This window comes from Oncorhynchus clarkii, chromosome 6 (genome assembly GCF_045791955.1).
Source record: "Oncorhynchus clarkii lewisi isolate Uvic-CL-2024 chromosome 6, UVic_Ocla_1.0, whole genome shotgun sequence".
Lineage (NCBI taxonomy): Eukaryota > Metazoa > Chordata > Actinopteri > Salmoniformes > Salmonidae > Oncorhynchus > Oncorhynchus clarkii.
In genome coordinates this window covers 41,774,244-41,799,271 of record NC_092152.1, presented here as the reverse complement: position 1 = coordinate 41,799,271, position 25,028 = coordinate 41,774,244, and the positions used below count along the sequence as shown (strand labels likewise).

Below are 25,028 nucleotides of genomic sequence, written 5' to 3'. Positions count from 1 at the left end.
AATGCACTTTGGACACTGAATTGAATCTATTGTAGGTCGACACATAAAGGTCCAGACGTCATCTCGATATCCTGTTTTAACTGATATTGACCATGTCACAAACTAACGTTAATTAATTAAGCTTACAAAACGTACATTTCTTTGAATTTTGGTTAAGTCTATAAACTGGGATGAACCAGACTTAGCCTAATAGTCATACCTTTAATTTATTTTTTCAAATTGGCCTACAGTTAGTTGTTTCAAATTATAACCAATGTCCGTGTTCGGCCTAGACTAGGCTATTTAACGAGAATACACATTTCACTCGAGCCTAATGAGAATACACATTTCACTCGAGCCTATAGGCTAGCCTATATCAGTGAGTCTGGTTTGCTGGGTCCTATATTAGTTAGTATTCCTGCCCTATGGGTGTGCAGTGTTGCCAGCCACGTCAGGCCTGTAGCAACTGCTCTGCTCGTCTCTTGTCTCACCAAGGCAAGGTTAGATACACGCTGGAGAAACTCGAAGAAAAAGACCTTGGGAACAAAATCGGCATATTGGCAACCAGGAATGGATTTCCAGTCGGTTTCCAGTGGGTTAGTGATGAAGCAGGTGTTAGAATTACATTAAGTGACATTGCTTTTTTTTATTTCGACGTTTGGCGACGTTTTTGCGTTTCCAAAAGAGAGGGTTTGCATACATTGCTGAAGATCCTATTCAATCCGTCTTATTAGTGTTTAATGGAAACGCGCAATGATAAGAAATGGTTGCATTTGATGAATGCCAGTGAATGCGATTGCTTTCCACCGACCAACACAGTGGCGGTGCGCTAGGAAGGACACTTCAGCTAGCTGGATCCCGGGTCGGGTGTGTACATAGGCTTCCGTTACCGTATACTATCAGCTGTAGTGAAGGTGACTCGCGCCCCCTTTGCAGTCGAGGCAATGCGGAGAGGAGTCGCGAGCGCTCATCCGGTACTTCTGCGCTCGGAGGAATGCCTGCAAACATTTCTGCTTTTTCTTAGACTTTCTTAGACTTTTTCTTAGAGAGAAAAAAATATAAGCTTTTTCTTAGACAGCAGAGAGAGGTAGAGAGAGAGAGCAATAATAAACCACATATAAACTGTCTCGTCACCAAAACTGCCTAGCCCACAAACGAAAGAGAGAACAGGATATTGTTGGTGGTGGGGTTTAACGTTCTGTATTAGAGCTGTTTTACTACTGGATGTGTATGCATGAGTTCTGCACCGAATGGGCGCAAGAACCGCCCCAGATCCGCCGGGAACATCTTCCAGATCGGCAAGGCTTCCTACCGAGACCCGGAGAGGAGGGAGAGCACTGAGAGCACACGTAAAGCCCAGCGCGCCGTGACAGACTGTAGAATGGTAGGTATCGAGCTCGCGCCATTTACCTCACAATGTTTATTTCCTCTGCATGTTGCAGCTAAAGTCGCGTGTTCATCCACCCTTTTCTTTATTTCTTTCTTGCAAGTAATTTCATCCGTTTGCACTGATATTGGCTGTTTAAACTGCAACAAACTGCAAATGCACCCCCCCTCCCTCCATTGAATGTAGGCCTATTGTCTGGTGCAAATTAAATCCATTTGCGTTGCTGTTGTTGCAGAGAAGACAAATTGACCTGCTCATGTTTTTTTTACACGTTTTTTTGTCATTGATTGCGATGGTGGGATTTGCATTTTGGAGCATCAAGTGTTGAATGCCCGACTGACAAGGATTTGGGGTGATCTCCAATATCGCCTACATTACAGTGTTGTCTAACGGCTCTGTTTTGATGGACGCAGATGGCCACTGATTTGACAGGTGTTTGCAGAACCGTCCATATGTATTCTCTCCCCGCTCATACTGTGCACCAGTGAACGTCATTGAGTCTCAGTACCCGGAGAACAGCAGAATGCTCCTGAGTCTCGAGCGCTGGTAGAAATGAAAAGCGTTGTCCCGTCCAAAGGATTCAATGCTCTACTTCGTTCGATGCACATAGCCCGAACTTAGCGTAATGTGTTGTCATCAATTAATAATTAATTAATTGTACATAATGTACGTTCACTTTGTCATTTCATATCCTATGTACCTAATGTTAGGCATCAATATTGTTAGGCATCAATATTGATTAGCCTATCTTTTGTATTGTGGAGGTTAGAATAATACTCCTGTTCAGGGATCAGTGCTTTTTTGGAAATGGCTGTCAATTTATTCAAAATATGCTCTGGTTTAGAGAGGAACAATGGACTGAAAGGCGTGGAGCTGCTGTCCATAGGATGGTGCTGAATAGCTAAGGTAGTTATTGAACCTGCAGTGCGGACGTCTTCATTGTGTGCCCACTGTAAAAACCTAAAGCTGCTAAATTGACAGCCCACCTGTGAAAAAAGGATGACTATTGCTATGATCTAACCTACAAGTCAAAATGTTGTTCTGGCAACTGCTGTCGCAAGTAGGCCTATGGCAACTGTGTCTGCTGGTGAAATGTTTACAATTCCCCATGAGAAAGCCACATATGTTTACAGTAGCCTGCAATATCTAACCTAAAGTGCATTTGTAAAGTATTTAGACCACTTGACTTTTGTGACATTTTGATATGTTAGCCTTATTCTAAAATGGATTTAAAAAATGTTTCCCTCATCAATCTACACACATTACCCCATTTTTTAGAAATGTGTTAATTTTTTTTTTTACAAATAAATAACAGAAATACCTTATTTACATAAGTATTCAGACCCTTTGCTATGATACTCCAAATTGAGCACATGTTCATCCTGTTTCCATTGATCATCTTTGAGATGTTTCTACAACTTGATTGGAGTCCACCTGTGGTAAATTCAGTTGATTGGACATGATTTGGAAAGGCAACTGTCTATATAAGGTCCCAAAGTTGACAGTGCAAAAATGTCAGAGCAAAAATCAGGTCGAAGTAATTGTCCATAGAGCTCCGAGACAGGATCGTGTGGAGGAACAGATCTGGGGAAGGGTACCAACATTTTTTTTTGCAGCATTGGAGGTCCCCAAGAACACATCCTCCATTCTTAAATGGAAGAAGTTTGGAACCACCAACACTCTTCCTAGAGCTGGCCTATGAACAATCGGGGGAGAAGGGCCTTGGTCGGGGAGGAGACCAAGAACCCAATGGTCACTCTGACAGAACTCCAGAATTCCTCTGTGGAGATGACAGAAACTTCCAGAAGGACAACCATCTCTGCAGCACTCCACCAATCAGTCCTTTATGGTAGAGTGGCCAGACGGAAGCCACTCCTCATTAAAAGGCACATGACAGCCTGCTTGAAGTTTGCCAAAAGGCACATAGAGGACTCTCAGACCATGAAAAACAAGATTCTCTGTTCTGATATAACCAAGATTGAACTCTTTGGCCTGAATGCCAAGTGTCACATCTGGAGGAAACCTGGTACCATCCCTAAGGTGAAGTATGGTGGTGGCAGCATCATGCTGTGGGGAGGTTTTTCAGCGGCAGGGACTGGTAGACTAGTCAGGATCAAAGGAAAGATGAAAGGAGCAAAGTACAGAGAGATTCTTGATGAACACCTGCTCCAGAGCGCTCAGTACCTCAGACTGGGCGAAGGTTAACCTTCCAACAGGACAACGACCCTAAGCACACAGCCAAGACAATGCAGGAGTGGCTTCAGGACAAATCTCTGAGTGTCCTTGAGTGGCCCAGTCAGAGCCCGGACTTGAACCTAATCGAACATCCATGGAGAGATCTGAAAATAGCTGTGCAGCAACGCTCCCCATCCAACCTGACAGAGCTTGACAGGATCTGAGAAGAATGGGATAAATGGGAGAAACTCCCCAAATACAGGTGTGCCAAGCTTGTAGCATCATACCCAAGAAGACTCAAGGCTGTAATCAATGCCAAAGGCGCTTCAACAAAGTACTGAGTAAAGGGTCTGAATACTTATGTAAATGTGATATTTCAGTTAATTTTTTATAAATTGGCCAAAAAATCTAAAAAACAGTTGTTGCTTTGTCATTATGGGGTATTGTGTGCTGTGGCTCGTGACAGAGGAACCTATATCCGAGGTCCAAATAATCTTATATCATGTTTATTTCATTTTCCCCCCAGATTGTCCAGGAGTTTAACACACTTGTGGCCCTGTATCGTGAACTGGTCATCTCCATTGGCGAGATCTCCGTCGACTGCCCCTCAATACGGGCCGAGATGCACAAGACGCGAACTAAAGGCTGTGAGATGGCAAGAGCTGCACACCAGAGCCTGTCAGTCATTTCGGGGTAAGTAGCTGTCGCTGTCCCTGGTGTTGAAAGACAACTATTGTTCTCTCTCACAGACATGGGCCACAGCCTTCATTTAAAACCTCAGCTTGGAAATGTTACTTCGGTTTCAGACTCTGCTTTCAGTTTAGAGTGGCCTGTGTGAGCTTTGATTTTTGATCTGACTGATCTGTACATTTTTGTGATTGCAGCGTAGAACACACTATGGATATGCATGTTTTTTAAAATGTATTAACTTTATTTGCCAACAGAGTTTTAAATGACCCTATCCACCACAGGAATCCAGTTGTAATTTTTGTTTTGTAAGGTATTCCATAACTATGGTCCATTAAAACAAAAAGGTAGGATTTACCAAACTTTGTGGAGACAAGTGGGACCTCAAGAGTAAACCAACCCTGCCCAACGGATTTGGTATCTCAGATTTTTATATTTCAGCAGGGAAGTGAGGTTTTTTATTGATTTAAAAAAAAAAATCACCTTTATTTAACCAGGTAGGCAAGTTGAGAACAAGTTCTCATTTACAATTGCAACCTGGCCGAGATAAAGCAAAGCAGTTCGACACAGAGTTACACATAGAGTAAAACAAACATACAGTCAATGATGAGGTGAGATAAGGGGTACACTATACACAGTTGAAGTCGGAAGTTTACCTACACTTAAGGTTAGAATCATTAAAACTCGTTTTTCAACCACTCCACAAATTCCTTGTTAACAAACTATAGTTTTGGCAAGTCGTTTAGGACATCTACTTTGTGCATGGCACAAGTAATTTTTTCAACAATTGTTTACAGACAGATTATTTCACTTACAATTCACTGTATCACAATTCCAGTGGGTCAGAAGTTTACATACACTAAGTTGACTGTGCATTTAAACAGCTTGGAAAATTCCAGAAAATTATGTCATGGCTTTAGAAGCTTCTGATAGGCTAATTGACATAATTTGAGTCAATTGGAGGTGTACCTGTGGATGTATATCAAGGCCTACCTTCAAATTCAGTGCCTCTTTGCTTGACATCATGGGACAATCAAAAGAAATGAGCCAAGACCTCAGACAAAAAATTGTAGACCTCCACAAGTTTGGTTCATCCTTGGGAGCAATTTCCAAATGCCTGAAGTTACCATTTTCATCTGTACAAACAATAGTACGCAAGTATAAACACCATGGGACCACGCAGCCGTCATACCACTCAGGAAGGAGAGGCGTTCTGTCTCCTAGAGATGAACGTACTTTGGTGCGGAAAGTGCAAATCAATCCCAGAAGAACATCAAAGGATCTTGTGAAGATTCTGGAGGAAACGGGAACAAAAATATCTTTATCCACAGTAAAAACGAGTCCTATATCGACATAACCTGAAAGGCCGCTCAGCAAGGAAGAAGCCACTTTTCCAAAACCACCATAAAAAAGCCAGACTACGGTTTGCAACTGCACATGGGGACATCATAATTTTTGGAGAAATGTCCTCTGGTCTGATGAAACAAAAATAGAACTGTTTGGCCATAATGACCATAGTTATGTTTGGAGGAAAAAGGGGGAGGCTTGCAAGCCGAAGAAAACCATCCCATCCGTGAAGCACGGGGGTGGCAGCATCCTGTTGTGGGGGTGCTTTGCTGCAGGAGGGACTGGTGCACTTCACAAAATAGATGGCTTCATGAGGGAAGAAAATGATGTGGATATATTGAAGCAACATCTCAAGACATCAGTCAGGAAGTTAAAGCTTGGTCTCAAATGGGTCTTCCAAATGGACAATGACCCAAAGCAAACTTCCCAAAGATGTGGCAAAATGGCTTAAGGACAACGAAGTCAAGGTATTGGAGTGGCATTCACAAAGCCCTGACCTCAATCGTATAGAAAATCTGTGGGCAGAACTGAAAAAGCGTGTGCGAGCCAGGAGACCGACAAACCTGACTCAGTTACACCAGCTCTGTCAGGAGGAATGGGCCAAAATTCACCCAACTTATTATGGGAAGCTTGTGGAAGGCTACCTGAAACGTTTGACCCAAGTTAAACAATTTAAAGGCAATGCTACCAAATACTAATTGAGTGTATGTAAACTTCTAACCCACTGGGAATGTGATGAAAGAAATAAAAGCTGAAATCAATTATTCTCTTTACTATTATTCTGACATTTCACATTCTTAAAAAAAAGTGGTGATCCTAACTGACCTAAAACAGGGAATTTTTACTAGGATTAAATGTCAGGAATTGTGAAATACTGAGTTTAAATGTATTTGGCTAAGGTGTATGTAAACCTCAACTTCAACTGTATACAAAAGTATGCGGTCACCCCTGCTATTTCAACCGTTGCTGACAGGTGTATAAAATCGAACACACAGCCATGCAATCTCCGTAGACAAACATTGGCAGTAGAATGGCCTTACTGAAGAGCTCAGTGACTTTCAACGTGGCCTCATCATAAGATGCCACCTTTCCCACAAGTCAGTATGTCAAATTTCTGCCCTGCTTGAGCTGCCCCGGTCAATTGTCGGTGCTGTTATTGTGAAGTGGAAACGTCTAGGAGCAGCAATGGCTCAGCCGCAATGTGATAGGCCACACAAGCTCCCAGAATAGGACTGCCAAAATCAGATGGCAGCTTTAACAAAGCTTGGTCAACATTCGGTGTAATGGCATACATAACCATATCGTCTGCATACAGATGAATATTACAGGATTTAATAAATAGACCAATGTCATTTGTGTAAATAGTAACGAGAACAGGTAACAAAATCAACACTTCATAATATCAAGGAATCTAGACTTGACACCATCAGAAGGCACACATTGTGTCATGTCTGTCAAATAGTTCTTAAACCATTTGCAAGACTCCTTATCCAGTTTTTGAATGATTAGGGAAGGGTCAATAGCGTCAAATGCCTTGGAAAGGTCTATAAATAAGGCAGCACAATGTTTTATATGATCTAGATGAACACATCTTAAACAAGCATAGTGGCTGAAACAGTGATATGTCCAGATCTAAAAACAGATTAGTACATATTTAAAATAGTGAGAAGTTAAAAAGTTATTAAAAAACGTACCCAAATGAAACTGCCTATTTCTCAGGCCCAGAATCTAGAATATGCATATAATTGTCAGATTAGGATGGAAAACACTCTAAAGTTTGCAATACTGTCAAAATATTGTCTGTGAGTATAACAGAACTGATATTGTAGGCAAAACCCTGAGGAAAATCCAAAGAGGAAGTGCCTTCTATTTTGAAAGCTCCCTGTTCCATTGCATGCCTTCCCTCCATATAAAGGGATATCAACCAGATTCCTTTCCCTATGCCTTACACATGGTGTAAACAGTCTTTAGACATAGTTTCAGCCTTTTATTCTGAAAAATTAGCGAGAACGATCACATCGCGTCAGTGGATGGCTGGGAGCCAGCAGAGTTTTGTATGCGCCAACAGCTTGGAGCAGACATTTTCTCACCTATTGAAAAAGCTACTGTCCGGTTGAAATATTATCGATTATTTATTGTAAAAACGACCTGAGGTTTGATTATAAAAAACGTTTGACATGTTTCTACAAACTTTACGGATACTATTTGGAAATTTCTTCTGCCCCGTCGTGACCACTCGAGCCTGTGGATTACTGAACATAACTCGCCAACCAAATGGAGGTATTTTGGATATAAAAATAATCTTTATGGAACAAAAGGAACATTTATTGTGTAACTCAGAGTCTCGTGAGTGCAAACATCCGAAGATCATCAAAGGTAAGTGATTCATTTTATTGCTTTTCTGACTTTCGTGACCAATCTACTTTGCTGCTAGCTGTTTGTAATGTTTTGTCTGCTGAGAGAGATGTCCTTACATAAACACTTGGATAGCTTTCACTGTAAAGCTTTTTTGAAATCTGACACACCAGGTGGTTTAACAACAAGCTAAGCTGTGTTTTGCTATATTGCACTTGTGATTTCATAAAAATTTAATATTTTTAGTAATTTAATTTGAATTTGGCACTCTGCAATTCAGCGGATGTTGACGAAAATGGGATGGGTGCATCAAGAAGTTGACTGGGATTTGGTCAGGGATTCTAATACCTTGTAGAGGAGGACATGAATGTGCCTCTTTCCAAATCTTAGGGATAACACCAGAAGCAATTATTAAGTAAAAAATACAGGTTAAAGATTCAACAATGAGTGGGGCAGAGAGCGGTAGTAAGAAGGGGTCAGATGAATCAACCCTGTGGATGTTTTACATCGATCTTTAGCAAGGCACTTAATACGTTATAGACATCAAATGGTTGAAATGAAAATAAATGATGCGAGTCTGTTAGAGCATCATTCTTTACAATCTGTTCTGAGTTGACAAAAGGACTGCCTGTTTTGGAATGACATACATTTTTATAGACTATCCTTTCAAACAGGTGGCCAGCTGAATCAAAATGGTTATACACTACACACAAACATTTGGTCTAGTATGGGACTATGTCAAAACCTGCGGTGGCAACGAGAGGGTGGGGTTTTGTTTCAAAGATTTGACCACTTTGCAGAAGTTGACTGGATTACCACCGCTCTCCAATACACAATTCAATAAATATGTTGATTTAGCTTTATTAACCAGAGATAAACCTGTACATCTATTTCTCAAATGTCTGAAGGACTGCCAATCAGACATAGAATCATCAGTCTAGCCTTAGCCCAAGCTACATTTCCTTACTGCAATTTCATGCATGAATCAAGGATCACATGTGTCTTTTATAGTTTTTTTGACGCCGTATATTTATCTGCAACAGAGTTAAACAGGGAAATAAAACAATTAACCTCTAGCGACGAGCAATCCCGTATCCGGGAGCGTAATCATAGCCTGAAGCTCATTACCATAACGCAACGTTAACTATTCATGAAAATCGCAAATGAAATAAAATAAATATTGGCTCACAAGCTTAGCCTTTTGTTAACAACACTGTCATCTCAGATTTTCAAAATATGCTTTTCAACCATAGCTACACAAGCATTTGTGTAAGAGTATTGATAGCTAGCATAGCATTAAGCCTAGCATTCAGCAGGCAACATTTTCACAAAAACAAGAAAAGCATTCAAATAAAATCATTTACCTTTGAAGAACTTCGGATGTTTTCAATGAGGAGACTCTCAGTTAGATAGCAAATGTTCAGTTTTTCCCAAAATATTATTTGTGTAGGAGAAATCGCTCCGTTTTGTTCATCACGTTTGGCTAAGAAAAACCCCCGAAAATTCAGTCATTACAACGCCAAACTTTTTCCCAAATTAACTCCATAATATCGACAGAAACATGGCAATTGTTGTTTATAATCAATCCTCAAGGTGTTTTTCACATATCTATTCGATGATAAGTCATTCCTGGCAGTTGGGTTTCTCCTCTGAAACAAATGGAAAAATACACGCAGGTGGAGATTACGCAATAATTGCAACGGAGGACACCAAGCGAGCACCTGGTAAATGTAGTCTCTTATGGTCAATCTTTCAATGATATGCCTACAAATACGTCACAATGCTGCAGACACCTTGGGGAAACGACAGAAAGTGTAAGCTCATTCCTTGCGCATTCACAGCCATATAAGGAGACATTGGAACACAGCGCCTTCAAAATCTGGGGCATTTCCTGTCTGAAATTTCATCTTGGCCTGTAGCATCAGTTCTGTGGCACTCACAGATAATATCTTTGCAGATTTGGAAACGTCAGATGCTCGACTAAGCTGTCAATTATATGCATAGTCGAGCATCTTTTCATGACAAAATATCTTGTTTAAAACGGGAACGTTTTTTTATCCAAAAATTAAAAGAGCGCCCCCTATATCAAAGAAGTTAAGGGCCTGTCCGAATTTGTGATAGTTGACACAGCACACCAGGCACTCAACTTCAGGTCAGACAAAAACATTTTGCTCATTAAAATTCCAATAATTTCTCTTTTTAATAATGCGTGAGCCAGTTTTAGGTAGTTTTGTAAGGACCGACGCTGGGAGACGAGAAGCAAGTACAGGGAGTGACCATTTAATGGATATTAGACAAGAAACAAACAAGGACAGCGTCTGGACAGGGGAAAATATAACAACGTGGCGCCCCCCGAGGCATGGCGCTAGACTAGCAGGCTGAGGCGTAGAAGCCCAACGAGCCGGCTGAGGCGTGGGAGCCCGACGAGCCAGCTGAGGCATGAAAGCCCTACGATCCCGCTGAGGCGTGGGAGCCCGACGAGCCGGCTGAGGCATGAAAGCCCTACGATCCCGCTGAGGCGTGGGAGCCCGACGAGCCAGCTGAGGCATGAAAGCCCTACGATCCCGCTGAGGCGTGGGAGCCTGACGAGCCGGCTAAAGCGTAAAACCCAACGAGCCAGCTGAGGCATGGCGCCTGCCGAGCCAACCGAGGCAAGGAATCCTCTCAAGCCAGCTAAGGCGTGGAAGACTCCACGATTCCATCGGCGGCAGCACCCGGACCCGACATCACCACCAAATCCATAAACAAGAACTCCCTGATTCTTCAAATAGTGGTGTCAGAATTCTGTAAGGACCGACGCTGGGAGACGAGAAGCAAGTACAGGGAGTGAACATTTAATGGATAGTAGACAAGAAACAAACAAGGATGGCGTCTGGACAGGGGAGAATGTAACAACAAAGTAAAGGAGGCCAGGTGAGTCCAATGAGCGCTGATGCGCGTAATGATGGTGACAGTTGTGCGTATTGAAGGGCAGCTTATTGCCCTCGAGTGCCAGAGAGGGGAAGCGGGAGCAGGCATGACAAGTTTAACATGTCTTATGCAGTAATGTTACAATGGTCACTGAACTCATTGGCAAATATCCCATTGGCTGTAAACTTATGAGGGGCATTTGTTAGAATAATATCTAAGAGAGTAGATTTTTCAGTGTTTAAAGTTGAGGCGAGTTGGTTTAGTTATTAACTGAGTTAGATTTAGCTCAGTACAAATATCTTTCAGCCCATCAAATACTAGCAACAACCAATCCAGATTAAGATCACCCACTATTAATAATTTGGATTTAGCATAATTAGACAATTTGCAAAGAGCACATAAGGAGGCCCATAAGGGAGGGCGATTATATTCCCACTTCTGTCGGATGAGCATTATTACCAATGCCCACATTTAAGACTAGAAATTCAAATTGCTTATGTACAGGGATGGTAATGGATAACAGAAACATTTAAATGGATCTTTATCTATATAGCGACACCACCTCCTCAGCCATCTCTGTCAGATCTAAAAACATTATAACCAGTCAGAGACCGGAGTCCGGCATAGACTTCTTTAGCCAAGATATGCAGCTATAACTAGAATGTCCACGTTGGTTTGAGAATCTGGAGTTACAATCAAATCCATTTTTGAAATCAAACTTCTTGCATTTACATGAATCAGTCCAAGGCCGCAACTGCAGGATTTAAGATCAGCAGGAGTTTCTAATACGAACATGCCACATTCAGCAGGCTCAGCAGGTAACTCCCTATTAGAAAATACCATGGTGTTGACTTTAATTGAAAATAGATACAAGATTTCTTAGAACTGAACCATTAGGCCTGTGCTTCGAACAAGGACGTGGATTAAAACAAGAGTCAATACGGTTTACTTGTTGCGGGCAAGGAATGATATCCCATCAAATTTGTAGTACCTATTTGATACTAGCACTAAGCATCCTAGCTCCTCCTGTTTGGTTGAAAGCCCTCGGTTTTTAAGAACGGAGGACATTCCCAAAATAAGTAGAAATTGTCAATAATATCCAACACTCTTTTGAGAGAAGAGTTTCGACTTCATCCAAGAGTCGAGCGAAAAAAAACAACAGGATAAACGAGCCTGTGGGACGTTGTCTGTGGGTTGCTCCAGGGGATGGCTGGCTCAGTAACCCAGGACCAGAATTTGAGTGGGAAGGACTTGGGGGGGGGGGGGGGGTGGAGTAGGTTCCTTGTTGGAGGCCCCTGAAGAAGTCAGGGGGCTCAGTGATGAAAAACGGTTAGAGAGCTGCAGATCTGGATGAGAGGGGAGATGGAGAATGCATTGGAGTGATCCTCCTCTCCTACTTCTAAGGATTCTACTTTGCTTCCGATGGTGTAGTTCTCCGGTTCTCGTTGGTGGGATGTGTTGATACAGGAAAGTGGCCCAAGGTAGTATACTCAGTAGCTATTGCAGAAGAGCCCAATCTCGTAGAGCAGGTATTCCCAGGGGTACGCGCAAGGCTGTCGGAGGTACGCCAAATAAAAATGTGATTGATTAAGAAAATATATATTTTCAAATAGTACATTCATATTTTTCAACGGGGCTACACATTTGGGTGAGGTTTTATTGTTGCCTGAGTAGCCTCGTTTCACTGCCAAAAATAAAATTTATCTATCTAGTGTTCAGCGAAATAACAACACAATGTCATATCCAGGTAGCCTAGTCAAATAATTAGCATCCAATCACATTTAACATTTACTCTCTCGTGGGAAATGTTCACTCCTGCTCAGACATTTCGAAACAAAACATGACAATTAAAAAAATTAGCCACAGGAATTTTTTGAGCGAGAATAAAGAGTAGTAAGAAGTATAAAAGCAACAGATACCATTAATAAGAAGGTGCAAGAAGCGTTTTATATTGTGAGCTACCGAGTGGCTAGGACAGGCAAGCCCCATGCTATTGTGGAGGACTTCATTCTTCCTCCTGCAGCGGATATGGCTGGGACAATGCTGGGGGAAAAGGCCCCAAAAAATGACTTCAAACAACACTGTTTCACGACGCATCAGTTTTTATTTATTTTTTTTTTTATTTTACCTTTATTTAGCCAGGCAAGTCAGTTAAGAACAAATTCTTATTTTCAATGACGGCCTGGGAACAGTGGGTTAACTGCCTGTTCAGGGGCAGAACGACAGATTTGTACCTTGTCAGCTCGGGGGTTTTGAACTCGCAACCTTCCGGTTACTAGTCCAACGCTCTAACCACTAGGCTACCCTGCCGCCCCAGTGACATGGCAGGAGATGTTTTGAAACAATTCACTGGCTTGTATGCGAAGCAGTAAATCTATGCGTTACAGCTGGATGAGTCCACAGACATGGCGGGCCTGGCACAGCTCCTGGTATATGTCCTTTACGTTTATGGGGTTCAATTAAGGAAGACATCCTCTTCTGCAAACCACTGAAAACCAGGACAACACGAGAGGATATTTTTAAAGTACTGGGCAGCTTTGTGACATCAAATGGACTTTGGTGGGATGCGTTGGTATCTGCACTGATGGCGCAAAAGCCATGACAGGGAGACATAGTGGAGTGGTAACGCGCGTGCAAGCAGTTGCTCCCGACGCCACTTGGGTACACTGCAGCATCCACCGAGAGGCTCTTGCTGCCAAGGGAAGCCTGACAACTTATAAAACGTTTTGGACACTACAGTGAAAATGGTTAACTTTGTTAAAACAAGGCCCCTAAACTCTTGTGTATTTTTCTGCACAATGCAATGATATGGGCAGCAACCATGTAACGCTTTTAAAACATACAGAAGTGCGCTGGTTATCAAGGGGCAAAGTAATGATACTTTTTTTTTTTTTAATTGAGAGACAAGCTTTTTTTTTACTGACCATAATTTTCACTTGTCTGACCACTTGCATGATGACGTGTTAATCACACGACTTACCTATCTGGGTGATGTTTCTTCTCGCCTGAATGATCTGAATCTAGGATTACAGGGACTCTCCACAACTATATTCAATGTGCGGGACAAAATTGAGGCTATGATTAAGAAGTTGGAGCTCTTTTCTGTCTGCATTTAACAAGGACAACACAGAGGTCTTTTCATCATTGTTAGAGTTTTGGTGCGCAAGTGAACTCAAGCTTACGTAAAATGTCAAATGTGATATAGCGACGCACCTGAGTGAGCTGGGTGCGCAATTACGCAGGTACTTTCCCAAAACGGGCGACACAAACAACTGGATTCGATATTGTCACGGTCGTCCTCCTCTTCATCTGAAGAGGAGAGGCGAGATGGATCTGAGGACCAATACGCGGCGTGGTAAGTGTCCATGGTCAATCTTTAATAAAGAAAGTAGTGAACACTGAACACTATACAAAACCAGTAAACAAAATAACAACCGTGAAGCTAATCATATGGTCTGTGCTGAAACAAGCCATCAACATAGACAATCACCCACAAACAAACAGTGCAACCCAGGCTACCTAAGTATGATTCTCAATCAGAGACAACTAATGACACCTGCCTCTGATTGAGAACCATACTAGGCCGAAAACATAGAAATGCCCCAAAACATAGAAAAACAAACATAGACTGCCCACCCAACTCACGCCCTGACCATACTAAATAAATACAATACAACGGAAATAAAGGTCAGAACGTGACAGTACCCCCCCCCCCAAAGGTGCGGACTCCGACCGCAAAACCTTGACCTATAGGGGAGGGTCTGGGTGGGCGTCTGTCCGCGGTGGCGGCTCTGGCGCGGGACGCGGACTCCACTTCATCATTGTCTTAGTCCGCCTTATTGTCCGCCTCCGTGGCTTTCTCACCATGACCACCCCTCTCAATGACCCCACTGGACAGAGGGGCTGCTCGGGACAGAGGGGCAGCTCGGGACATAGGGACAGCTGCTCGGGACAGAGGGACAGCTGCTCGGGACAGAGGGACAGCTGCTCGGGACAGAGGGGCAGCTGCTCGGGACAGAGGGGCAGCTGCTCGGGACAGAGGGACAGCTGCTCGGGACAGAGGGACAGCTGCTCGGGACAGAGGGGCAGCAGCTCTGGGCAGAGGGGCTCCGGCAGCGGCGCCGGACAGGCGGGGGGTTCCGGCAGCGGCGCCGGACAGGCGGGGGGTTCCGGCAGCGGCGCCGGACAGGCGGGGGGTTCCGGCAGCGGCGCCGGGCAGGCGGGGGGTTCCGGCAGCGGCGCCGGGCAGGCGGGGGGTTCCGGCAGCGGCGCCGGGCAGGCGGGGGGTTCCGGCAGCGGCGCCGGGCAGGCGGGGGGTTCCGGCAGCGGCGCCGGACAGGCGGGGGGTTCCGGCAGCGGCGCCGGACAGGCGGGGGGTTCCGGCAGCGGCGCCGGGCAGGCGGGGGGCTCCGGCGCCGGGCAGGCGGGGGGCTCCGGCAGCGGCGCCGGGCAGGCGGGGGGCTCCGGCAGCGGCGCCGGGCAGGCGGGGGGCTCCGGCAGCGGCGCCGGGCAGGCGGGGGGCTCCGGCAGCGGCGCCGGGCAGGCGGGGGGCTCCGGCAGCGGCGCCGGACAGGCGGGGGGCTCCGGCAGAGGCGCCGGACAGGCGGGGGGCTCCGGCAGAGGCGCCGGACAGGCGGGGGGCTCCGGCAGAGGCGCCGGACAGGCGGGGAGGCTCCGGCAGAGGCGCCGGACAGGCGGGAGGCTCCGGCAGAGGCGCCGGACAGGCGGGAGGCTCCGGCAGAGGCGCCGGACAGGCGGGAGGCTCCGGCAGAGGCGCCGGACAGGCGGGAGGCTCCGGCAGAGGCGCCGGACAGGCGGGAGGCTCCGGCAGAGGCGCCGGACAGGCGGGAGGCTCCGGCAGAGGCGCCGGACAGGCGGGAGGCTCCGGCAGAGGCGCCGGACAGGCGGGAGGCTCCGGCAGAGGCGCCGGACAGGCGGGGGGCTCCGGCAGAGGCGCCGGACAGGCGGGAGACTCCGGCAGAGGCGCCGGACAGGCGGGAGACTCCGGCAGCGGCGCCGGACAGGCGGGAGACTCCGACAGCGGCGCCGGACAGGCGGGAGACTCCGACAGCGGCACCGGACAGACAGGACCACCTGCAGGGAGGAGACAGAGACAGCCTGGTGCGTGGGGCTGCCACAGGAACCACCAGGCTGGGAAGACCTTCAGGAGGCTTGGGGTTAAGAGGAGGCACCTGAAAGACCGGGCTGTGGGGGAGCACTGGAGCTCTGGTGCGCAACCTTGGCACCACTTCCCCAGGCTGGATAACCACTCTAGCCCGGACCCTCCAGAGTGCAGGCACAGGTTGAACCGGGCTGTGGGTAAGCACGGGAGATCTAGTGCTTACTACACGCACCTCTCCCTTCGGCTCCATTCCCACATTCGCCCGGCACGAGCGGAGCGCGGGCAGAGGACGCACTGCACCCTCCCAGCGCCCCGGAGACACAGCACGCAGAGCCAGGGCAGGATACCCTGGGCCAAAACTGCGTACCGGCGACCAGACCCGCTGAGCAGGCACCATACGCCCTGGCTCGATGCCCGCACTCGCATGACACTCTCGGGGGGCTGTCCTATAGCGCACCGGGCTATGGACACGTACTGGCGACACCGTGCGCTTAACCGCATAACACGGTGCCTGCCCAGTATCTCGCTGCTTATAATAAGCACGAGGAGTGAGCGCAGGTCTGCTACCTGGCTTAGCTCCACCCCTCGTGTGCCCCCCCCAAAAAAATTTTGGGGGCTGTCTCTCGTACCTGTCGCACTGCCGTGCTGCCTCCTCATATCGCCGCCGCTCAGCTTTCACTGCCTCCAGCTCTGCTTTGGGGCGGCGATATTCCCCAGCCTGTGCCCAGGGTCCCTCTCCGTTCAGTATCTCCTCCCATGTCCAGGAGTCCTGTGATACCGGCCGCTGTTGTTGCTGCTGCTGCTGTCGTCGCTGTTTTCTACCACGCCGCTTGGTCCTTGGTTGGTGGGTGATTCTGTCACGGTCGTCCTCCTCTTCATCTGAAGAGGAGAGGCGAGATGGATCTGAGGACCAATACGCGGCGTGGTAAGTGTCCATGGTCAATCTTTAATAAAGAAAGTAGTGAACACTGAACACTATACAAAACCAGTAAACAAAATAACAACCGTGAAGCTAATCATATGGTCTGTGCTGAAACAAGCCATCAACATAGACAATCACCCACAAACAAACAGTGCAACCCAGGCTACCTAAGTATGATTCTCAATCAGCGACAACTAATGACACCTGCCTCTGATTGAGAACCATACTAGGCCGAAAACATAGAAATGCCCCAAAACATAGAAAAACAAACATAGACTGCCCACCCAACTCACGCCCTGACCATACTAAATAAATACAATACAACGGAAATAAAGGTCAGAACGTGACAGATATCCCTTTCATGCCCTGCCTCCAGTCCATTTACTGATATCTCAACAAGAGAGCCTCATCGAAATTGCATCTAACGGTTCTGTGAAAATTGAATTTAATCAGAAGCCACTGCCAGATTTCTGGAGTTTCTTGCCTTGGCAAATTGAGCTGTTAAGACACTGATGCCCTTTGCAACCACGTACCTATGTGAGAGGGGATTCTCGGCCCTCACTAGCATGAAAACTAAATACAGGCACAGACTGTGTGTGGGAAATTATTTAAGACTGGGACTCTCTTCAATACAACCCAACATTGCAGAGGTATGTGCATCCTTTCAAGCACACCCTTCTCATTAACCTGTGGTGAGTTATTCACGATTTTTTATGAACAAATAATGTTTTATATGTAAGATGGCTAAATAAAGAGCAAAATTATTGATTATTATTATATTATTATTTGTTCCCTGGTCCTATAAGAGCTCTTTGTCACAGCCCGGCTCGTGGGAAGTCACAAACTCACACTCATTCATATGTTTAATAAATGTGTGTGTGTGGCAGGCTTACAATGATGTCAAAAACAACATTTGAGAGTGCGCTGGTGCTAGAGTGGGTATGCAGCTGGAGGCTGCATGTTTGAAGGGGTACGGGACTATAAAAAGTTTAGAAACCACTGTCATAGAGCACCCTGGCTTTTCCTCTCGGTAATTTAGAATAGTTTTATCAAAAACAGTATGCAGTCTTGAAGTCTCCTTAAGGTGTCAGCATGCTTTAGTTCAGCTGGCACCTAGCCAAGTTCGACTAGGCGAAATGAATGAGTGTGCTTGCGTACTCCCTTCAAAGACTTTCGCTTGAAAAATGAGAATAAAGCGGCGATAGTACCATTTGTCCAATTTGAGACGCCGTAGCCAGTATACCATTTTTCTCAACAGGTATTTTTCTCAGCTCATACAGGAGTCATTTATACATATTTTTTTATATTCATTATTTTTCAATTGTGATTCATCATGGGGTGCTGCAACACCCTCAGCACCACTACTTCCTGCGGCTATGCTTCCACAGTTTAGTGGGCTATCCTTATCGCTGAGTGTGATATTGACCTGCCATACTGCTGCTAAGGAGTTGGTGGAGAGTTTGCTACAGTATTGCAGAAGAGTTCCACTGACTTTGCAGTTGATTCATCTGTGGATCCTTTTGAGAGAAAGCAGTAGCAGTATTACCTCTTTTGGAGGATACACAGTGCCTTCAGAAAGTATTCACACTCCTTGACTTGTTATACATTTTGATGTGTTACAAGGTGGGATTAAAATGGATTTAGTTGTCATTTTCTGTCAACAATCTACACTAAATAATCTGTACCATCAAAGTGGAAGAAAAATTCTAAAACACATAAACTAGTCTTCATATTTAAAAAAAATCTTAATTACATGAGTATTCAACCCCCTGAGCCAATACATGTTAGAATCACCTTTGGCAGCAATTACAGCTGTGAGTCTTTTGGGGTAAGTCACTAAGAGCTTTGCACAACCTGGATTGTACAATATTTGCACATTATTTAAAAAAAATCTTCAAGCTCTGTCAAGTTGACTGTTGATCATTGCTAGACAGCCCTTTTTAAGTCTTTCCATAGATTTTCAAGCCGATATATTGTAAGTCAAAACTGTAACTAGACCACTCAGGATCATTCAATGTCATCTTGGTAAACAACTCCAGTGTATATTTTGGCCTTGTGTTTTGGGTTATTGTCCTGCTGAAAGGTGAATTTGTCTCCCAGTGTCTGTTGGAAAGCAGACTGATCCAGGTTTTCCTTTAGGATTTTGCATGTGCTTAGCTCTATTCCGTTTCTTTAAATCCTAAAAAAAAAACTCCCTAGTTCTTGCCGATGACAAGCACACAAATCAAATCAAATGAAAGTTTGTCATGTGCACCGAATACAACAGGTGTAGACTTTACAGTGAAATGCTTACTAACCAATAGTGCAAAAAAGGTATTAGGTGAACAATGGGTAAGTAAACAAATAAAACAACAGTTAAAATACAGGCTATATACAGTAGAGAGGCTATAAAAGTAGCGAGGCTATAAAAGAAGCGAGGCTACATCCAGACACCGGTTAGTCATGGCTGATTGGGGTAGTATGTACATGTAGCTATGGTTAAAGTGACTATGCATATATGATGAACAGAGAGTAGCAGTAGCGTAAAAGAGGGGGTGGTGGATGGCGGGACAAAATGCAGATAGGCCTGTTAGCAAATGTGCGGGAGCACTGGTAGGTCGGCCTAATTGAGGTAGTATGTACATGAATGTATAGTTAACGTGACTATACATACAGTTTGGCAAAAAAGTATTTAGTCAGCCACCAATTGTGCAAGTTCTCCCACTTAAAAAGATGAGAGAGGCCTCTGTCACTTTAACTATGACAGACAAAATGAAAAGGAAAAAAATCCAGAAAATCACATTGTAGGATTTTTAATGAATTTATTTGCAAATTATGGTGGAAAATAAGTATTTGGTCACCTACAAACAAGCAAGATTTCTGGCTCTCACAGACCTGTAACTTCTTCTTTAAGAGTCTCCTCTGTCCTCCACTCGTTACCTGTATTAATAGCACCTGTTTGAACTTGTTATCAGTATAAAAGACACCTGTCCACAACCTTAGTCACACTACAAAATCCACTATGGCCAAGACCAAAGAGCTGTCAAAGGACACCAGAAACAAAATTGTAGACCTGCACCAGGCTGGGAAGACTGAATCTGCAATAGGTAAGCAGCTTGGTTTGAAGAAATCAACTGTGGGAGCAATTATTAGAAAATGGAAGACATACAAGACCACTGATAATCTCCCTTGATCTGGGGCTCCACGCAAGATCTCACCCCATGGGGTCAAAATGATCACAAGAACGGTGAGCAAAAATCCCAGAACCACATGGGGGGACCTAGTGAAGGACCTGCAGAGAGCTGGGACCAAAGTAACAAAGCCTACCATCAGTAACACACTGCCGCCAGGGACTCAAATCCTGCAGTGCCAGACGTGTCCCCCTGCTTAAGCCAGTACATGTCCAGGCCCGTCTGAAGTTTGCTAGAGAGCATTTGGATGATCCAGAAGAAGATTGGGAGAATGTCATATGGTCAGATGAAACCAAAATATAACCTTTTGGTAAAAACTCAACTCGTCGTGTTTGGAGGACAAAGAATGCTGAGTTGCATCCAAAGAACACCATACCTACTGTGAAGCATGGGGGTGGAAACATCATGCTTTGGGGCTGTTTTTCTGCAAAGGGACCAGGATGACTGATCAGTGTAAAGGAAAGAATGAATGGGGCCATGTATCGTGAGATTTTGAGTGAAAACCTCCTTCCATCAGCAAGGGCATTGAATATGAAACGTGACTGGGTCTTTCAGCATGACAATGATCCCAAACACACCGCCCGGGCAACGAAGGAGTGGCTTCGTAAGAAGCATTTCAAGGTCCTGGAGTGGCCTAGCCAGTCTCCAGATCTCAACCCCATAGAAAATCTTTGGAGGGAGTTGAAAGTCCGTGTCTGATCTGATCTTGATCAAACCTTGTGATCTTGATCAAACTGGCTAGAATGGTCCCACCTGATCTCACATCTTCCCACCTGCCTTCCATCTTTGAGGACATGTATTTCTTAATTCCTATGTGGAACATAAGGCTTCCACAATATATAATCATGTCCCCACATTGCCCAAGCTTAATCCAAGTGATTTTGAATCTTCATGTGGAAATACTCTTTCTCGTTGTCTGTTCCCTCAGGTCTGTCGTTTTGGCTGAACCTTAGGAACTCAAATCTTCCAAGACGTTGTTGTTGTGCTGTTAGCTTATCCGAATCTTTAAAATATAATTGCTGCTCAACATTGATAGGGCATATGTGCAGTGTTGATGTGTAATGTCTAATTTATTGTTGTATTGTTGTGGTTTGTGTATCAATTTTCACTTTATATACCTTTTCTGTACATCCTTGTGGTAAAGGAACATTGTAGATGCAAAGCGAAGTTATGTGCAAGCAGACAGTAAAGTATTATCTTATCTCATGGGTAATCAACCCATTTGTGTGTTGGTCCCACAGGCCTGAGGACGGAGAGATACACCCAGAGATCTGCAGGCTCTTCATCCAGCTGCAATGCTGTCTGGAGATGTACATCACGGAGATGCTCAAGTCTGTCTGTCTGCTGGGGTCCCTGCAGCTCCACAGGAAAGGTAGGGAATGCCTCACAAAAAACAACATGAAATTAAAACCTGACGTAGAGCCTTTATAGCACTATCATAGCCAGAGACGTGAAGCCTACATAGGTCTGCTTGTCTGATGGGATCAGGACAGCTAGAGAACACTTGATATCTTTACACAGATTCAAATCCAATCCAATTTCAGCTACAATTCACTGTTTACTAGGGCTGTAATGCTACACATATTTGTACCGATTGGTTCGGCACGAGGACCTCGGTTCGGTCCACACTGTGAACCTGAATGAATACATCATTTATTTTGTTTACAAAAAAAACAAAAACACTAGGCTTGTAGGCTTTGCCTACGCTGTGTTGCATGCCATTACCTCGTAAGTAAATCTGAGCTGAATACGTTAAAACAACTACAGCCTATGTGCACATAATGAAAAGGAATTAAAAGTTAAATGAGAAGTATATTCTATAACTAACAAGAGCCAACAGGTAGGCTGCTATTTAATCTGAATGGAAGTGTAGTTATTTGTAACTGTAGGACAGGAAGAAGGCCCATGCAGACTCAATTAGCCTGCTCTTCCTTGCACTGTATCAGGTCTAGTTAATAAAATAGCTTACAAATGGGCTTTTCTGCTGCTTCCCTCACTCGGATCCGACAACTTCTATTTTGAAAAATGTATTTATGCATATTTGTCCGAGTGGGAAAGCCCCATTTCCATTTCAGAACTAGTCCAACTTTTTAGACCTCTATTTGAGGCCCAAAATAACAGTCACTGTCACAATAGAAAATGCCAGGAACATTGTGAATGATGTCACATAAACTGGACTTGGGCCACAAATGGGGTGCTTTTTAATTTAACGTATTATGCCAAAGAAACAAAAATGAACTACAGTAACTGTTGAATTTCATTTTTCCACTGTATTGCAACCGTGACCCCAAAACCTCAATATATATATATATATATATATATATATATATACCGAACTTTGGGTTTGGTGAACTATTACACCCCTACTGTTTACTGTGTAAAACATGTAATTACTGTTACATTGCTATTATTAGTGTGTGTGTGTGTGTGTGTGTGTGTGTGTGTGTGTGTGTGTGTGTGTGTGTGTGTGTGTGTGTGTGTGTATTCCAGGGAAAGATTCCTGTGGGCCTTCCAGGATTGACAGTAAGGTAGATGAGAGCTCAGACATACCCATTCTAGAAGACACCTCCTCCTCCCCAATGGATTGTCATCAGCTCTGCTGGCTAGTCGCCACAGACATAGACAATACTGAGAGGTGGGCCTATTGTGTGTGTGTGTGTGTGAGCGTTGGTGTTATTACCATAATTCTGAATACATCAGCAAGACACATATTAGCACTATGTAAATATGATTTCATAGGGACATGAGAGAGATGAAGAACCTTCTCAGTAAACTCAGGGAGACGATGCCTTTACCACTGAAGAACCAAGGTAGGGCCTCGACTGGAGCGCACATATGGTTTCTATATGCTTGGATCTTATGTGCGTTAAATACACCATTGAAATGACTTTGAGATGAGTTTGAACTTATAATTGTCTTGTCTGTGTTTGTACCCAGATGACAGCAGCTTGCTGAACCTGACTCCTTACCCACTGGTCGGACAGAGGAAGAGGCGGTTCTTTGGGCTCTGTTGCCTGGTAACCAGCTAAGGGCCCCGCCTTCCTGGGTTGAAGGAGCAACGGTGACGTTTTACTTGAAGTGTAGTTCATGGCACAACCATAAGTGTCCAAAGAAGATCGTAGTGTCATAAGACATGCCAAAATGTGACAACATTTTTATAAAAACTTATGTTAACTAGAATGAATTATATTTGCCTGTCATGACCAATATGTTTATTTGCTTTATGACATAGTGTCATAAGATATTGACAGTCATAACAGTGCCCCATAACGGAAATAGCATAGTATGTCATGTTTTGGAATGTGTTATGACACTTTACGATGCAATTATGACACTGTTATGTATGTGTGATGAACAACACATCACGTGAAGCATTACTTTGGCAACAAAGACACCATTAACCACAATCCTTCACCACTTGTGTCTCCCACCGATCTATTACTGCCATTTCCAATATACGATTACATTTCTCTCTTTTGTTAAATAGGCTACCTACCCCATTTTATAATTTTATTTTGTAATACAAAGATGAATTGTAATTGCAATGTAATGAAACGAAGAGTCATAAACATATTTTAAATGTATTACAAGTGAGTTTTTTTGTTTGTCAGAGGTTTTCAGGAGAGAGGGACCATTTGAAACAGTAGGCAGGTTTCCATTGACCCAGGTTTATTCGACAAAGGCAAAGTCTCAAAAGAAAAATATTGCGACGTGTGTAATGGAAATGGCAGATATTGTCCTGACTTTCAAGAATACCTGAATTGTTTCGCCTTGCTTTTCTGGTTGGCAGGAAAGTTTCACAATCTACAGGAGTGAAAGTTTCAAATATGGCTAATATTAGTAATTATTGCATTCTTTCCATGCTGGCTTTTGCGGGCTACCTGAGACATGAAACAAATAGCTGGCATACAGGCTGTCGCCAATTTATTCATGTGTCATTTGCCTAAATGGGTAATGGAAACACTTCAACCACTACATTTTATTCAACACGTTAGGTTTTAACGGAAATAAATATATTTTTTAGGTGTGACGTCATTATGCCCAGCTGTTTTTATCGACACAAGATAGTAAAATTGAAACAAATTGACAAGTTAATGGAAACACAGCTACTGTCAACATTATTTTCTTCCATAAAGCTGAATTGATGAATGAATGGTGTGTCTGTGTGGGACACAATATGATCTGCAAGTTGGTGTCAAAAACAATGTTACAAAGTACAACACTTGCAGTATATATGGACACACTGCTAGATAGAAGGTATGGAGCAGACCAGAGCACAGAAAGTCTTGTGTTTCGCTCTCTGTTTTCCATTTCTTGCCGTCCCTGTACTTTCTGTACTGACCTTTTATTTAGTCTTCCAGGAACAAAAAACCTGCACCCAACTTTTACTTTCCATCTTCAAGGAGGAATATACTATACAATACTCAAAGATAAACTCCTTTGCACATGTAATATCTATCTTTAAATTGAGACCTTAGAATTGTGTATATACATACTTTCTCTAAGCGATGCGCTCTGAATTATTTTCCAGGTTGGGATAGTGTGGTGAAGTCTTGGTTGGCATAAGCAGGTGGCGTCTCCCTCTGTAAGGCACAGACAGTGCGGGGCAGTGGGGACTCAGCATGGGTCTTGCTTATTAATAATAGTGCTAAATGTGTAGGGCATGGAGAAGGTACAGTACTGTAGTCAAAGCTGAAATAAAAAGTTATGTTATTTTACATTGTTAATAAACTTTTTTATTTAAACTGACTGATCTGTTTTTTAGTCTCTTTTAATTTTTTATAAGGCCCTATTCAGACTTGAGATAAGTTGACCTTTACTTAAAAGATGCAGTCCAGGATCTTAAGACTTTAAAACCTCTACAGGATCGGCGTAACCCCTGTGGGACGGTTGAGCTAACGTAGGCTAATGTGGTTAACATGAGGTTGTAAGTAACAAAAAAAATCCTTAAGAGGTTTTAATATGACAACAATC

General features: G+C 44.1%; 1 protein-coding gene across 2 annotated transcripts; it reads left to right on the top strand.

Moving 5' to 3' along the window:
- The first annotated feature begins 414 nt into the window (after positions 1–414).
- LOC139412085 (regulator of G protein signaling 7 binding protein a) lies at positions 415–24,803 on the top strand. Of its 2 annotated transcripts, XM_071158880.1 has the most exons (7): positions 1,115–1,363; positions 4,068–4,234; positions 21,296–21,426; positions 22,545–22,689; positions 22,794–22,864; positions 22,992–23,115; positions 24,586–24,676. In XM_071158880.1, the coding sequence occupies exons 1-6, from the start codon at positions 1,214–1,216 to the stop codon at positions 23,081–23,083; spliced, it is 756 nt and encodes a 251-aa protein (XP_071014981.1). In that variant the 5' UTR covers positions 1,115–1,213; the 3' UTR covers positions 23,084–23,115; positions 24,586–24,676. The 2 variants fall into 2 exon arrangements, with proteins under 2 accessions (XP_071014979.1, XP_071014981.1); XM_071158878.1 differs by having other exon boundaries at positions 415–1,363; positions 22,992–24,803.
- Positions 24,804–25,028: the final 225 nt, after the last annotated feature.

Excerpts from the sequence above, each read along its gene's own strand:
- LOC139412085 (XM_071158878.1), top strand. The coding sequence starts at position 1,214 with ATGAGTTCTGCACCGAATGGGCGCAAGAACCGCCCCAGATCCGCCGGG. Across the intron at positions 21,427-22,544 it reads CCTGCAGCTCCACAGGAAAG|GGAAAGATTCCTGTGGGCCT; the intron begins GTAGGGAATGCC and ends TGTGTATTCCAG. Across the intron at positions 22,865-22,991 it reads TTTACCACTGAAGAACCAAG|ATGACAGCAGCTTGCTGAAC; the intron begins GTAGGGCCTCGA and ends GTTTGTACCCAG.